This window comes from Pongo abelii, chromosome X (genome assembly GCF_028885655.2).
Source record: "Pongo abelii isolate AG06213 chromosome X, NHGRI_mPonAbe1-v2.0_pri, whole genome shotgun sequence".
Lineage (NCBI taxonomy): Eukaryota > Metazoa > Chordata > Mammalia > Primates > Hominidae > Pongo > Pongo abelii.
The window spans coordinates 86,478,137-86,494,187 of record NC_072008.2 but is presented as its reverse complement, the minus strand read 5'-3'; the positions used below and the strand labels follow the sequence as shown (position 1 = coordinate 86,494,187).

The window sequence follows — 16,051 nt, the reverse complement described above, 5'->3', positions numbered from 1 at the left end:
TAAACTTAGGGGTGTGAGAAAGTGAAATAAAAGGCATCGATGTTTGAATGGAAAAAGAAAAAAAAAATGATGAGTTCACGTCCTTTGTAGGCACATGGATGAAATTGGAAATCATCATTCTCAGTTAACTATCACAAGAACAAAAAACCAAACACCGCATATTCTCACTCATAGGTGGGAATTGAACAATGAGAACACATGGGCACAGGAAGGGGAACCTCACACTCTGGGGACTGTTGTGGGGTGGGGGGAGTGGGGAGGGATAGCTTTAGGAGATATACCTAATGCTAAATGACGAGTTAATGGGTGCAGCACACCAGTATGGCACATGTATACATATGTAACTAACCTGCACATTGTGTACATGTACCCTAAAACTTAAAGTATAATAACAATAAAAAAAAACTTAGTTATGCTAACGAAAGGGCAATACAACAACAAAAAACCTAGCATCATTGAATACTTAAACATACAGTCTTTGAATTTGTTATGATATTTTTAAACTTATATTTGAATTTTTTGCTTGATGTTCTGGCAATCTGCAAGATTTCAAGCAAACCTAATAAAACCAACATGCAAGACCTGGGCTAGAAAAAAATCTCCTTGCTTAAAATTCTTCTCTGCTATCCAAGTGTAAAAAGTCAGCTTTGTCTCTCATATTAATAAAAACAGTCATCATAAATGAACCGCCTCGTCTCTCTAAATGTACTTTTGTTTAACCTTGGTCTGGATTGAAGAAAGTAATTAAAGACCGGGTTTAGAAGGCCTCCTAGTGGGCCGCAAAGTAGATCTGAAAGCAAACAGATGGTCAGATAGTTAACCAGCAGCTTCTCTCTTAATCTGTTTACTTGTATCAGTAAGAAATGAAATACAAAATTCAACCTTGATAATTCCATTAAAGCAGGAAATGTTTTTGTAAATGATACATGGTTAATTGCACAATATATATTTCATAAAAGATTTTAAAGATTAGCTACAGAGAACATTCAATCTGATTGACATTTGAGGTTTATTTATTTTTTCCCTAGGCTAACCCTGGTGGAGGGTTTATTGATCAAAACCCTTCCTCAACAAAATAACTAGTCTTTGTGCTAGAAATAAGTCCATTTTACCTTTCTCTTCTTCCAAATAATGATTTTTTTTTTTTTTTTTGAGACCGTGTCTCGCTCTGTCACCCAGGTTGGAGTGCAGTGGCACGATCTCGGCTCACCGCAACCTCTGCCTTCCAGGTTCACGCCATTCTCCTGCCTCAGCCTCCCAAGTAGCTGGGACTACAGGTGCCCACCACCACGCCTGGCTATTTTTTTTTTTTTTTTTTGTATTTTTAGTAGAGACGGGGTTTCACCATGTTAGCCAGGCTAGTCTTGAACTCCTGACCTCGTGATCCGCCTGGCTTGGCCTCCCAAAGTGCTGGGATTACAGGTGTGAGCCACCGCGCCCAGCCCAGATAATTAATCTTTTACTAGACTTTCACAATATATTCTTCCCTACAACCATTCAACATTTAAGCATCTTTTTAAAAGCCCAAGAATCACCATCACTGATCACTGATCAGCCTCTTTTTGGGCCAAGTTCTTACAATGTTTCTGTGAAATTTAGGAAATCAGCCATCAAATACTAAGCATCAATTTGAAAGCACTGATCTTGAGTCTCCACATTTGCCATGTGAAAGCTGCCATTTTCCACTGTTTGGGACCTCCAAAAAGCATGTCCCAGTCATTTGGTTAACAGTTTCTAATTTTAGTCTTCTAAGTGAACATCTTCTATGAACACCTTTAAACAACATTCAAACAAACTTTGGAAGATATGACAAAAATCCTTGCATACACAAAATCAGTGTTTAATGTATAAATACAGAGACAGAGCAGCAAAACATTCTGCACCTAAAATACAATTATTTGAGAACCACATAATGAAGAACTGTGTCTTGCTCTTCTACATTATCCAGATGAAGAAAATACTGTGACTAGTGACTAATTACACAATCAAGAATGTTGTTTTATCTGTTGTTATAAATTGTGCAGTGTACAACCATAGAGAAAAATTATGTATATTTAATTTATGGACAATCCAAGCTACAACTAGCTTCTGTTTTATCAGTTATATAAAATACATCAATTTTTAAAAGTTACTTCACAATTAAAACCCTAAGAAATCATCTATTTCCCACAATCTTAAAATTTCTACACCAAGGCACAAATAGAATACATAGATGCCATGAAATGGAGATCATTATGGGTCTTGGGGAAATAAGTATAGGGAAAAAACTCCCAAACCAGTTAAAATTCTCCAAGCTATCATCTCTCTAGCAATTCTCATCCTAGGCCAATGTTGATTTTTGTTAAGAAGTTATTGCAATTTATTGACTTATATAGGCTCTGAGATTACTATTCATTTTCCATTAAATGTAAATTTACAAGGCATTACAATCTCAAGAAACAAAACGTGGCATATACCTGTGTCACAGTGAGTTAAGACATGTATAAACAATTCTGAACAGGCAGAAATCACTTCATGTAGACAGACTACTTGGAAGCTGCATTCTTGTTAAATGGTTCCCATCAAACTAAACAGTATTAAGGCCTGAATTTTATACCTTGACCTATACCAGACCAGTTTAGGCTTTCCAACTGTGTAGGTCTTCTCTATCTTCTTGGCCTTGGGTGAGCAGTCACTTACTCTACTTACAGACATTCCCTTTTAGACACAATATCCCTCCTACACACTAGCTGCCCATTTCTCTATTCCCCTATATGTACATGCCCAGGCAACTCTTCTTCCACTTACAGGACTTACTTCCTCCCCTACCTCTTACTCGTGTTCAAATTTATTTCCTCATGCCTACTAGTTGCCATAAATCACTGGGAGGATGCATTTCTTGGTGGTTAAGTACATATTCTTTGGATTCAAACATCTTGCTTGGATTCAAGCTCTATTGCTTACCAACTGTGTAACCTTGAGAAAGTTATTTACTCTTTGAACCTGTATACTGTATTTCCCTCTCTGAAAAATAGAGATAATCATAGTGCTTAATTCAAAGGATTATTTTTAAAAAATGAGATAGTATCTGACATACTTAAGAGTTTCTACTGACGGCCATTATTATGGTTACCATCAAGAAGTCCATTACATTGGTCTGGGCAAAGATTTTTTGGGTAAAACCTCAAAAACAGGCAATGAAAGTAAAAATAGACAAATGGAACTATATTAAGCTAAAAAGCTTCCGCACAGCAAAGGAAACAATCAATAGAGTAAGGAGAAACCTAAAAATGGGAGGAAATATTTTCAAACTATCCATCTGACAAGAGATTAATATGTGGAATATATAAGGAAGTCAGTAGCAAAAAAGAAACCCACAAACAAACAAATAATCCAATTTTTTTAAATGGCAAATGATTTCAATAAACATTTCACAAAAGAAGACGTACAAATCGCAAACAGGTATAAGAAAAAATGTTCAGCATCACTAACCATCAGGGAAATGCAAATCAAAACCATAATGAGATAACATCTCACTCCAATTAAAACGGCTATTACCAAAAAGATAACAAATGCTGGTAAGGGCACTGAGAAAGCAGAATACTAGTACACTTTTGGTGGGAATGTAAATTAGTACAGCTGCTATGGAAAACAGCACAGAGATTTCTCAAAAAAACAAAAATAGAACTATCACATGATCTAGAGCTGCCATGGAAAACAGCATAGAGGTTCCTCAAAAAACAAAAATAGAACTACCAAACTACCACATGATTTAGCAATCCCACTTTTGGGTATATATCCAAAAGAAAGGATATCAGTATATCAAAGAAATATCTGCACTCCCATGTTTATTAAAGAACTATTCAAAATAACTATGATATGTGGCTAAGTGTCCATCAATGGATGAATGAATAAAGGAAATGTGATATATATATATATATACACACACACATATATATACACACATATATATACACACACAAAATAAAATATTATTCAGGCATAAAAATGATATTCTATTATTTGTGACAACATGGATGAGCCTAGAGGACATTATTTTAAGTGAACTAAGACATAACACAGAAAGACAAAAGACATACCACACGTTCTCACCCATGTGGGAGCTAAAAAAGTCGATCCCATGAAGATATTAGGTAGAATGGTGGTTACCAGAGGCTGAGAAGGGTAGGGGGAAAGAAGGATGAAGAGAGGTTGGTTAATGAGTACACAAATACAGTTAGATAGAAGGAATAAGATCCACTGTTCAATTGCACAATAGGGTGACTATAGTTACCAATACAATTTACTGTATAGCTAGGAAAAACAGCTAGAATATTTGGAATGTTCCCAACACAAATAAATGATAAATGTTTGCGGTAATGGATATCCTAATTACCCTAATTTGATCATCATACATTGTGTGCATGTATCAAAATATCATATGTTCCCCATAAATATGCACAATTATGATATATCAATAAAAATAAAAAATGAAATCCATTGCAAAGACCAACATACTTGTTTTCATTTCTAAACTTTCAAGAAGCAAGTGCTACTCTTCACTATTAGGCCCTCTTTTTTTTTTTTTTTTTTGAGAGAAAGTCTCCCTCTGTTGCCCAGGCTGGAGTGCAGTGGCGGGATCTCTGCTCACTGCAAGCTCCGCCTCCCGGGTTCACGCCATTCTCCTGCCTCAGCCTCCCAAGTGGCTGGGACTGCAGGCGCCCGCCACCATAATAAGTTAACATTGTCTTGCCAATTATCACAGATCCAGATCCCCCACTCTGCCCAGTATAACCAGTATAACATCTATTATTGTTTTTTTTTAATGACAACCAGTAGGAAGATTAAGAAACAGTCAGCTACTACCAATCCAAAGCAAAGAAGCTTTTAACTGTTCTTCAGACAACTAAACTTAGTTACTTATTGAAGTATCTCACTATGTGCAATTGTAGGATTCCATCAGGATATTTGCTCAAAACTTTCTAACTTATGTATTAAAACAAACAGGGCATCAATCTTAAAGGAAAACTTTAGTACAGCAAACTGAAAAGTGCCTTTCTGAAGTAAATAATCACCACTCCATTCATGTTCCAAAGAAGTACTCACTTTACACTGTTTCCGTATTATTTAAAAGCGTTGTAATATTATAATAAAGCAAGGATTTATTTTGCCATTATGAAGTAGAGTTTTGATAACAGGTTCATATGAACTGTAATTACTACAGTAGATAAATTTCTAACTACCCATGACAAAAAATTGAAATAAAATACAAATACCATAAACATCTGCCATTTGCATGGTCTTCAACAATAAAGTCCAACAAAGATGGGAACAATAGACACTGGAGACTACAGAGGAGGGAGGGAGGAAGGCAAAGGTTGTAAAATTACCTATTGGGTACTATGCCCAATACCAGGGTGAGTGGTTCAATGGTACCCCAAACCTTGCACAGTATACCCATGTATCAAACCTGCACATGTACCTTCTGAATCTAAAATAAAAGTTGAAATCTAAAAAAAAAAAAAAAAAAAGGAGTCCAATAAAGGAAATAATAGAAGACAGCAGCCATTTCTAAGGCTCTTCGAAACTTAAGACTTAACAAAGAGAGGTACAATTATTCTTACTTGAATAGAAATTCTGAAAGCAGTTTCTTCTTGAATCTACTTTTGAAGAAGGGGTAGAGGAAGGAGAAAGCAAAGAATAAATAACAGTATTGAAACTGTATGACTCCCAAAGCAAAACTAACTGCCTGATCTGTTCAGTCTCGTTAGGGGTTTAACTAAAGGCATTAAGCTGGACTTTACAATTATTGGATTGAGTTGAGACTCTGAGCAACTCAAATTTTACGTTGAAATATTAGACAACACGTATGGAAAATAATACAGCAAGAGGCTCATAAAATTAGGTCCAAAGGAAATATAAAAGGTGTTCTTTTTTTTTCAACCTAAACTTACTCAAAAAATGTAAGATTCAAAATTGCATAAACATATCCACACATGGTGGCCAGAGAAGACAAAGTTCAAATATCAAGGTTCTTGTGATTTAACATAACCTCCACTTCCATTCCACATCCTCTCAGGTGTAAATAAACAAGCCAAAAAATAAAAACACACAACAACCTGGATTAGCTGCTGCTCTAAAGCTCAAGAAGAGGGAAGGGGTTCCTATACCCTACAACCTGAACCCACACATCTGTTCTTGCCACTGTCTGCCTTTCTCTTGAGTTGTAAAAAGCAGAAGCACTTTCATTTATCATGGATATACACTCATCTTGCACCCCAGTTTATCATATTCTCCCGACAGCTGCTGAAAATTTGTTATTCTAAATTAAGAGTAAGTGAATCCATGAAAGAGAAAGTCCTATCATTTGAAGCAGCAGCCACTCAGCCTGCCACTACACAAGAAGCCACTGAGCTCCCTCTCCAGTTCTCAATATATTTGAAGCAGTGAGAGAAATTTAAAAGTAAAATATTTTGAAAGAATAGAAAAAGTCAAAATAAGGGACAATATGGGGGGAAAACTGAATCTCTTGTCATATTAAGTTTAAAAAAATTTACGTCATTGTTCCCAACTTCCCCTCCCAATTTGTCTAGTTCTAACAGGCCTTCAAGCTCAAGTTAACCACTTTCTTCTACACACTCTCAAAATAACTCTGTTACCAGGGTCTCACTCACCCAGAATAATTACAATGCCTCGGTAGGCCTCCACTCAATTCCCACCAGTTACAGCATGTGTACCCCCATCCTTTACAGAAGTGCACTCCTCCTTGCCTCAGTACTTAGGGCGTATTCATCAAATGTCTCACTCTTGAAACTCACCAGTGTGCGATTTTACTTGACTTCACGTAACCCTAAAGACCGTATAGCACCATCTCCCATCTCCCAAAACTTGGTAGCTTTCGTTTTCCTTCAAAGGAGAAATGTGCCCCCCAACGTCACGAAGCAAACAAAGCTGAACTCTACGGGGAAAAAAAATGAAATCGATGCAACAAAGGGAAAAAAGGAAGAAGAAGGGTGGGATGGGGGATGCATGAGTCTTCCGAAGGAGAAGCTGCCAGAGGAACTTCTGCATTTTAATGGTTCTGGGGCAGCAGAGGACTGGTGTGTAGGAAAACAACAAAGGTGGACTCCCCACTCTCCTTACCGCTGTAGAGCCAGAGGAAGATGCAATATATACACGGATCACCATCCTGGGAACGGCGGCTGCGGCTGTTTGGGTCCTGAAAAGGGCTGTGGAGCAGCTGCAGCAATGGCTGGAATCCAGCTAGGGGCTGAAACAGCGGTTGGCAGAGAAGGGTGGGGGAAGGTGGAAGGGGAACTCGCCAGAGCCCCGCCTCCGCCTTTAGCAGCTTCCACCGGGCTCTCTAAGCGCTGCAGTTCCAGCCCAAAACCCCGGAAGGAACAGGCTGTTTGCATCAATTCTATTTTTTTTTAATAGGGAATCTCGAATAGCACCGCGAGATCTGTTGAAACATTGATTTTTGACGATTCCTTCCCTGAGAAGAGGGAGAGGAGAAGAAGAAAGAAAAAGGAGAACTGAATTGAATTAGATTAGCATGAAGGACCTTTTCACGCGGAGACTAAAAGTACTGCGCATAACTTCCTGCTCAGAAATATATGCAAATAAGAAGACAGATCCTGAAAGAGCAAGCTGTATGTTGAAAACCCATGTTCTCAAAGCCTTGCGCATTTTAAGATTCCTGTTACGTAGTGATTTTTCTGATCTTAGCTCGTTGTAGGAATTAGGCACTAAAGTACTGAGCAATGCTGCAGAGTTTTGAAGGAAAGTTTCAGGTTTCTTAAGCCCAGAAATGGCAGGATTGGTTTTCTTTTTGAATTTTGTGTTTTGTTAAATTAGGGAACCCTGCTTCCGTGGGAATTTGCAGGAGGCCTGATTGGCAAGTTTAAGAATGAAGGAAGAAATTACAAAGAAAAGATTGAAAATATTGTGTAAAAAGATGGATGATTTTTGTTTTGTTTTGCTTTTTAACTGACTGAAGTAAGGGATTTGGGAGAACATATTGCAGATGTTGAAATGGTGAAGAGAGAGATCAGATGGTTATTTGTAGCTCTAAGGAAATGAGCAAACAGTTGATAATGTCCAGAGACAGACCACATACTTCAAAGTGTAGTTTTAGGTTCCCAGATTATGTTAAATGAACAGAAAAAAAGGAATTTGCAAGATGAATGAGAGTGGAGAGAAGGAGTCAGTCGCTTGTCCTACTTCTTTTCCTTTGCTGTTTTTCCACTGTCTCCAGTCTGGTGGTTTACTGTCGTTGCCTAGGCTCAGTGATTACAAACGCTTTGTTAACTGTTCCCTACCCACAGTCTCCAATCTGTCTTAAATACTAATTCCAAATTAATCTCTTAACATGTTGTCCTTAAAACAACCTCAAGAGGTGGGTACTATTACATTAATTTTACAGATGAAGAAACTGAAACTCAGAAAAATAGTTTTCCTAAAATCAGATAGTTAGTACATTCCAGAGTCAGGAACTCCAGAGGCCACCTTCTTATTTTTTTTTTTTATTATACTTTAAATTCTAGGGTACATGTGCACAACGTGCAGGTTTGTAACATATGTATACATGTGCCATGTTGGTTTGCTGCACCCATCAACTCGTCATTTACATTAGGTATTTCACCTAATGCTATCACTCCCCCAGCCCCCCACCCCCCGACTGGCCCCGGCGTGTGATGTTCCTTGTCCTGTGTCCATGTGTTCTCATTGTTCAACTCCCACATATGAGTGAGAACATGCGGTGTTTGGTTTTCTGTCCTTTTGATAGTTTGCTTAGAATGATGGTTTCCAGCTTCATCCACGTCCCTGCAAAGGACATGAACTCATCCTTTTTTATGGCTGCATAGTATTCCATGGTGTACATGTGCCACATTTTCTTAATCCAGTCTATCACTGGGACATTTGAGTTGGTTCCAAGCCTTTGCTATTGTGAATAGTGCTGCAATAAACATACGTGTGCATGGGTCTTTATTTTAGAAAAATTTATAATCCTTTGGGTATATGCTCAGTAATGGGATTGCTGGGTCAAATGTTATTTCTAGTTCTAGATCCTTGAGAGATCGCCACACCGTCTTCCACAATGGTTGAACTAATTTACACTCCCACCAACAGTATAAAAGCATTCCTATTTCTCCAAACCCTCTCCAGCATCTGTTGTATGATTGCCATTCTAACTAGCATGAGATGGTATCTCATTGTGGTTTTGATTTGCATTTCTCTCATGACCAGTGATGATGAGCATTTTTGCATATGTCTGTTGGCTGCATAAATGTCTTCTTTTGAGAAATGTCTGTTCATATCCTTTGCCCACATTTTGATGGGGTTGTTTTTTTCTTGTAAATTTGTTTAAGTTCTTCGTAGATTCTGGATATTAGCCCTTTGTCAGATGAGTAGATTGCAAAAATTTTCTCCCATTTTGTAGGTTGCCTGTTCACTCTGATGATAGTTTCTTTTGCTGTGCAGAAGCTCTTTAGTTTAATTAGATCCCATTTGTCTATTTTGGCTTTTGTTTGCCATTGCTTTCAGTGTTTTAGTCATGAAGTCTTTGCCCATGCCTGTGTCCTGAATGGTACTGCCTAGGTCTTCTTCTAGGGTTTTTATTGTGTTAGGTCTTACATTTAAATATTTAATCCATCTTGAGTCAATTTTTGTATACAATGTAAGGAAAGGATCCAGTTTCAGCTTTCTACATACGGCTAGCCAGTTTTCCCAGCACCATTTATTAAATAGGGAATCCTTTCCCCATTGCTTGTTTTTGTCAGGTTTGTCAAAGATCAGATGGTTGTAGATGTGTGGTGTTATTTCTGAGACCTCTGTTCTGTTCCATTGGTCTCTATATCTGTTTTGGTACCAGTACCATGCTGTTTTGGTTACTGTAGCCTTGTAGTACAGTTTGAAGTCAGGTAGCATGATGCCTCCAGCTTTGTTCTTTTTGCTTAGGACTGTCTTGGCCATGTGGGCTCTTTTTTGGTTCTATATAAACTTTAAAGTAGTTTTTTCCAATTCTGTGAAGAAAGTCATTGGTAGCTTGATGGGGACAGCATTGAATCTGTAAATTACTTTGGACAGTGTGGCCATTTTCACGATATTGATTCTTCCTATCCATGAGCACGGAATGTTCTTCCATTTGTTTGTATCCTCTTTTATTTCCTTGAGCAGTGGTTTGTAGTTCTCCTTGAAGAGGTCCTTCACATTCCTTGTAAGCTGGATTCCTAGGTATTTTATTCTATTTGTAGCAATTGTGAATGGGAGTTCACTCATGATTTGGCTCTCTGTTTGTCTGTTATTGGTGTATAGGAATGCTTGTGATTTTTGCACGTTGATTTTGTACCCTGAGACTTTGCTGAAGTTGCTTATCAGCTTAAGGAGATTTTGGGCTGAAACAATGGGGTTTTCTAAATATACAATCATGTCATCTGCAAACAGGGACAATTTGACTTCCTCTTTTCCTAATTGAATACCCTTTATTTCCTTCTCCTGCCTGATTGCCCTAGCCAGAACTTCCAACACTATGTTAAATAGGAGTGGTGAGAGAGGGCATCCTTGTCTTGTGCCAGTTTTCAAAGGGAATGCTTCCAGTTTTTGCCCATTCAGTATGATATTGGCTGTGGGTTTGTCATAAATAGCTCTCATTATTTTGAGATATGTTCCATCAATACCTAGTTTATTGAGAGTTTTTAGCATGAAGGGCTGTTAAATTTTGTCAAAGGCCTTTTCTGCATCTATTGAGATAATCATGTGGTTTTTGTCATTGGTTCTGTTTATGTGATGGATTACATTAATTGATTTGCATATATTGAACTAGCCTTGCATCCCAGGGATGAAGCCAACTTGATCGTAGTAGGTAAGCTTTTTGATGTACTGCTAGATTATGTTTGCCAGTATTTTATTGAGGATTTTCACATCGATGTTCATCAGAGATATTGGCCTAAAATTCTCCTTTTATGTTGTTGTGTCTCTGCCAGGCTTTGGTATCAGGATGCTGCTAGCCTCCAGAGGCCACCTTCTTAACTATTACTGTTAACTCACTGCCTGGAAGAAGGAAAGTACTAAAAAAAAGTTAGCTATTTTTTCATCCTAAAACACCACTTTCTTGTATTACTGAAGACAACGTAGGCAGAAATACTTAAATTAGCTCTCCATTGACTATCGAACTAAACCTAAATTATGTTGCTAAACAGTTTTCACCATAATCTAGGCCCACACTATTCATACAATCGTACTTAGTGCTCCCCCAAACTAACTTCCCTATGTATGTAATCATTGTTGACTACCCGCTGCAATCATCATGCTTATGGTCACTCTCATGCCTTTGCTCTTCCTGTTTCTTTCTTCACCTTCTCCCCACATTCTCATAACCTTTTCTGCCCTCTCCACTTATCCAACTCTTGCCTTTGCTAGACACAACTCAAAATCTTTATACAAATAATCAGGCAAAAGTAAGTCAGCATGATCTAGTGACCCTCCTCATTGCCAACATCAGGGCTACTGCTATTGCACTTTTCGGCCTATGCAACCGGAGACTCTTTCTTCTGTTTTTTTTATTTTGCAAAATGAACATAATTTGTCTTATACTACCGTAGTATGACATCCCTTTCCCTTCTCAAGTGGACACTGCTATGCTCTCACCTCTCACTGAGAACTAAAAGTCTGCAGGTGAGTTATTTCATTTGCCACACCAAAAGTAGCTGAATTTTCTTGATCAGCAAATACTCCCTCAGCAGAAGCACTCTTTATCATCACTGAGCTCTTTGGAGTTGTAATTCACCATCTTTTCTCGCCCTGATAATTCCTCACTTTCCTCTTGAGGTCTTTGATATTTTTCATGTATTATAAAATACCTTCCAACATTTTCAATTCCTTTATCAAGAGAGTTCTTCCAGATCACCTGGTCCCCACCTTTTCCAGAAGCAGAAATTTTACCTACTTTTAAACTTTTGAGAAAGTTAAAATATTATTTACCTACAAAACACTACAAAATTACGGTGTAGAAATGTTTAATGAACTGTCTGAAAAACATTATCATGTCACCTGCATTGAATATTAAGTTTACTATTTGTAAAAATTTCATTTCATTTGAAAACAACTTGGAGTTTACATTTTTATCTCACATAAGCAGAATTCCTGTTTATGCAGAGAAATCACTGTCAAGCATATTTTAATGAATTGCTTGTGGCTGAAAACTTTTCAAATTTTAAAACAAAGTTATACAAATTTTAGAATATGTTTAATATTTATATTTAAGTAGGTTTATGAGTACATTTGCATTTTTATGTTTGATACACTGAAGTGGTGTGTATTAGTCTGTTTCACACTGCTATAAAGAAATACCAAAGACTGGGTAATTTATAAAGGAAAGAGGTTTAATTGACTCACAGTTCTGCATAGCTGGGGAGGCCTCAGGAGACTTACAATCACGGTGGAAGGCAAAGGGGAAGCAAGCTTGGACCTTCTCACATGGCAGCAGGAGAGAGAAGAGGGAGGAGCAATGGGGGAAGAGCTCCTTATAAAACCATGAGATCAGCCGGGCACAGTGGCTCACGCCTGTAATCCCAGCACTTTGGGAGGCTGAGATGGGCAGATCGTGAGGTCAGGAGATTGAGACCATCTTGGCCAACAAGGTGAAACCCCGTCTCTACTAAAAATACAAAAATTAGCTGGGAGTGGTGGTGGCTGCCTGTAATTCCAGCTACCCAGGAGGCTGAGGTGGGAGAATTGCAGGGAGAGGTTGCAGTGAACCGAGATCACGCCGCTGAACTCCAGCCTGGCGACAGAGCTAAACTCCTCAAAAAACAAAACAAAACAAAACAAAAACAAAAACAAAAAACAAACAAACAAAACCCATGAGATCTCATGAGAACTCATTCACTATCACTAGACCGGCATGGGGGAAACCACCCCCATGATCCAGTCAGCTCCCACCTGGTCTCTCCCTAGACATGTGGGGATTATGAGGATTACAATTCAAGATGAAATTTGGATGGGGACACAAAGCGTAACCAAATCTTCGCGTTTCCAAAATAAGAATGCCTGGAGTCTTGGTGGTCTTCAAAGAGCCTTGATTTTTAGAAGAACCACCAACATCACTCAATGATGCCCTAGTGCCTACCTTCCTGCCTCCTCCGGCAGATGGGAGACCAGTAATATAACATTTTTTCTCTATTAACACACAACACATTAACACATAAATATGTAAATCACATACAAAATTACCGCACGTTGGAGGATATACTGTTGTTCTCCTCAAGTGCCAGCAGAAGGGGAGTATCTGCAGAGGAGATAGGGTAGGTTAACTAACACAGTGTTATGCTTAAGAATTCTTATCCTGTCTCAGTCACCTGCTATGTAGTGATGTGCATCAGCAGGAAGCAACATCGACTCCTTACCAGAGGGAGTGCTGGAAGTATTGTGTTCAGAGGTCTTATCTCACCCCAGATGGTACGTTCATGATTAGAGCCACTAGAGGGCGCCACTCAGCTATAGAAAAAAAATGTGCAAGGCTTTGAAAAGCCAGACTTAGAGATGTAATTTTTATTAGCTCTTACAGAATTCCAGCAGAGGGATAGAATGTCATTTCATGCGTTGTCCCTGAGCAGTAACAGTAAATGGTCTCAAGGAAGAATAAGGCTCTACTCAAGAGCAACCCCTATTTCCAAAACCTTCTGATAGTTTGAGTAAGGGTTACTGCCCCACTCTTCCGTTGGGTATCACTGACTCCAGAGGAGGAGCGAGTAAATTTGGTTATCATTAGAAAGAGACAGGATAGGGATAGGGTGGAGTTTTAAACCTCTTAAAACCTCAGAAGTCAGTCTAACCCTCTGTGACGGTTAATATTGAGTGTCAACTTGATTGGATTGAGGATGCAAAGTATTGTTCCTGGGTGTGTCTGTGAGGGTGTTGCCAAAGGAGATTAACATATGAGTCAGTGGACTGGGAGATGCTTACCCACCCTCAGTCTGGCTGGGTACCATCTAATCAGCTTCCAGCACTGCTAGGTTAAAAGCAGACAAAGGAACGTGGAAGGACTAGACTGGCTTAGTCTCCTAGCCCACATCTTTCTCCCGTACTAGATGCTTCCTGCGCTTGAACATTGGAATCCAAGTTCTTCAGCTTTGGGACTCTTGGACCTTCGACCACAGACTGAAGGCTGCACTGTCGGCTTCCCTATTTTTGAGGTTTTGGAACTTGGACTGGCTTTCTTGCTCCTCAGCTTGCAGAGAGCCTAATGTGGGACTTCACCTTGTGATCGTGTGAGTCAATCCTTCTTAATAAATTCCCCTTTATATATACACCTATCCTATTAGTTCCGTCCCTCTAGAAAACCCTGACTAATATGCTCTCTATCTTCCCCCCACATCCTACCAGTAATAACTCCATAGGGTGGTTGTTCAGAAATTACTTATGAACACCTCCAGTTACAGTGAGCTGAAAATTCCAGAGGCATTTCCATTCTGCTTTTAGTCAGCTTAAAACATTAGAAAATTATTTTCTGAGATTAAGCTGAGAACTGTTTCCTTTCATGTTTCTTTGATTCTAATAATTACCCATTATAAACTCATCTTTATCCTTGTAATATGAAGCCTTCTCTTCTCCAACTTAGTATTTCCTGTTTCTCTAGCCATTCTTCATATGCTGTGATCTCTAGAGTGTCACTAAATATGTTTCAGTTTGTCAGTTTCTCTCTTCTACAAAAGGTCGTCCCAGAATTGAATGTCATAATCCAAGTATGGTATGACTAGCATTGTATAAAGTAGTGTAACGTCCTCATTCCGGACACTGTTTCTCTTTTAACTCTTTTATTTTCTGAGGAATAGTATTTCATAGTGGTTTTAATTTACATTTCCCTGATTACTAAGAAGTTGTGCATCTTTTCATATCTTTATTGCCATTTATATATTTTCTTTTGTGGAATATCTGTTAAGAACTTTTTCTATTTTTCTATTTTTTTGTCTCTATTCCTAATAGCAACATTTTGTCCCTGTGTGTTGCAAGTAACTTTTATCCTGAGGCTAGCCTTTTTTTTTTAACATTTTTAATTAGTCATATATAAAATATTTTTCTTTATGGTTAGTGCTTTTCTGTGAATTTTTAAAGAAATCTTTCCAGACCCTGAGAACGTGAAAATGTTATCTTACATTTATTTATAAAAGCTTTATTGTGGTGCTTTTTACATTTAGATCTACAATCCACCTGGAATTGATTTGTGTGTAAGGTTTGAGATATATGTCAAGTTTAATTTTTTTTCAAATGGATATCCAATTATTCTAGCACCAATAATTGAAACTACACCCTTTTCCCACTGTTTTGCAATACCATCTTTGTCAAAAATCAAATGATTATACATGCGTGAGTCTGTTTTTGGTGTCTGTATTCTGTTTCATTTGTCTATTTGTCTACCCTTGTGCCATTACCACACTATATTACTTACTATAAATTTAAATATCTTGAAATGTAATATGGCAAGTTCTCCTACTTTGGTCTTCATGAAGTGTCCTGACTGTTCATTGCCTTTTATATTTCCTTTTAAAAAGGTAGAATGTTTATAACTGTAATATACAAATACAATTGATTATAGTATGTTGACCTTGTATCAAGTAATTTTCTAAAGTCATGTGAATATTAATAGTTTATCTGTATATTCTTTTACATTTTCTATTTACACAATAATATCAACCATAAAAAATGGCAGCTCTATTTTTTCTTTCCAACCTTATTTTTTTATTCATTTTCATTTCCTTATTTCCTTTGACACCTCCAGAACACTCATTCCTTTCACCATTGTTGTGTAACAAGCAACCCCAAAGCTTAGTGGCATGAAGCAACCATTTTATTATACTCACAGATTCTGCAGGTCAAGAATTCAGCCAGGGCACAGAGGTGACTACTTGTCTCTTCTCTACTGTAATTAGGACCTCAGCTGGAAAGCCTTGAAGGCTGGGAGTCACTTGATGGCTGCAGGCTAAAACCATTTGGAGGTTTCTTTATTTGTGTGTCTGGTGCCTTTGTTGAGATGATTCAAACATTAAGCTCAGATGTAAATGTTGACTAGAGT

The 16,051-nt window shown here is 38.0% G+C and overlaps 2 protein-coding genes across 9 annotated transcripts in view; one reads left to right on the top strand and one right to left on the bottom strand.

Annotated features, from left to right (window-relative positions):
* SH3BGRL (SH3 domain binding glutamate rich protein like) overlaps positions 1–7,248 on the bottom strand; it is a 103,884-nt gene extending 96,636 nt beyond the window's left edge. The window contains 1 exon segment of the mRNA NM_001131128.2: positions 7,123–7,248. Within this exon segment, the coding sequence (NP_001124600.1) occupies positions 7,123–7,167 (45 nt within the window). The 5' untranslated portion in view covers positions 7,168–7,248.
* Positions 7,249–7,351: 103 nt separating this feature from the next.
* HMGN5 (high mobility group nucleosome binding domain 5) overlaps positions 7,352–16,051 on the top strand; it is an 88,182-nt gene continuing 79,482 nt past the window's right edge. For 4 of the 8 annotated variants that reach the window (XM_054544779.2, XM_054544778.2, XM_054544777.2 and 1 more), the window contains exons 1-2: positions 7,514–7,631; positions 14,070–14,249. The gene's annotated coding sequence lies outside the window, so the exon portion shown is untranslated. Of the gene's footprint in view, positions 7,632–14,069; positions 14,250–16,051 lie in introns of all 8 variants that reach the window. The other 4 variants (XM_002831847.6, XM_063721294.1, XM_063721293.1 and 1 more) reach the window with 4 other exon arrangements.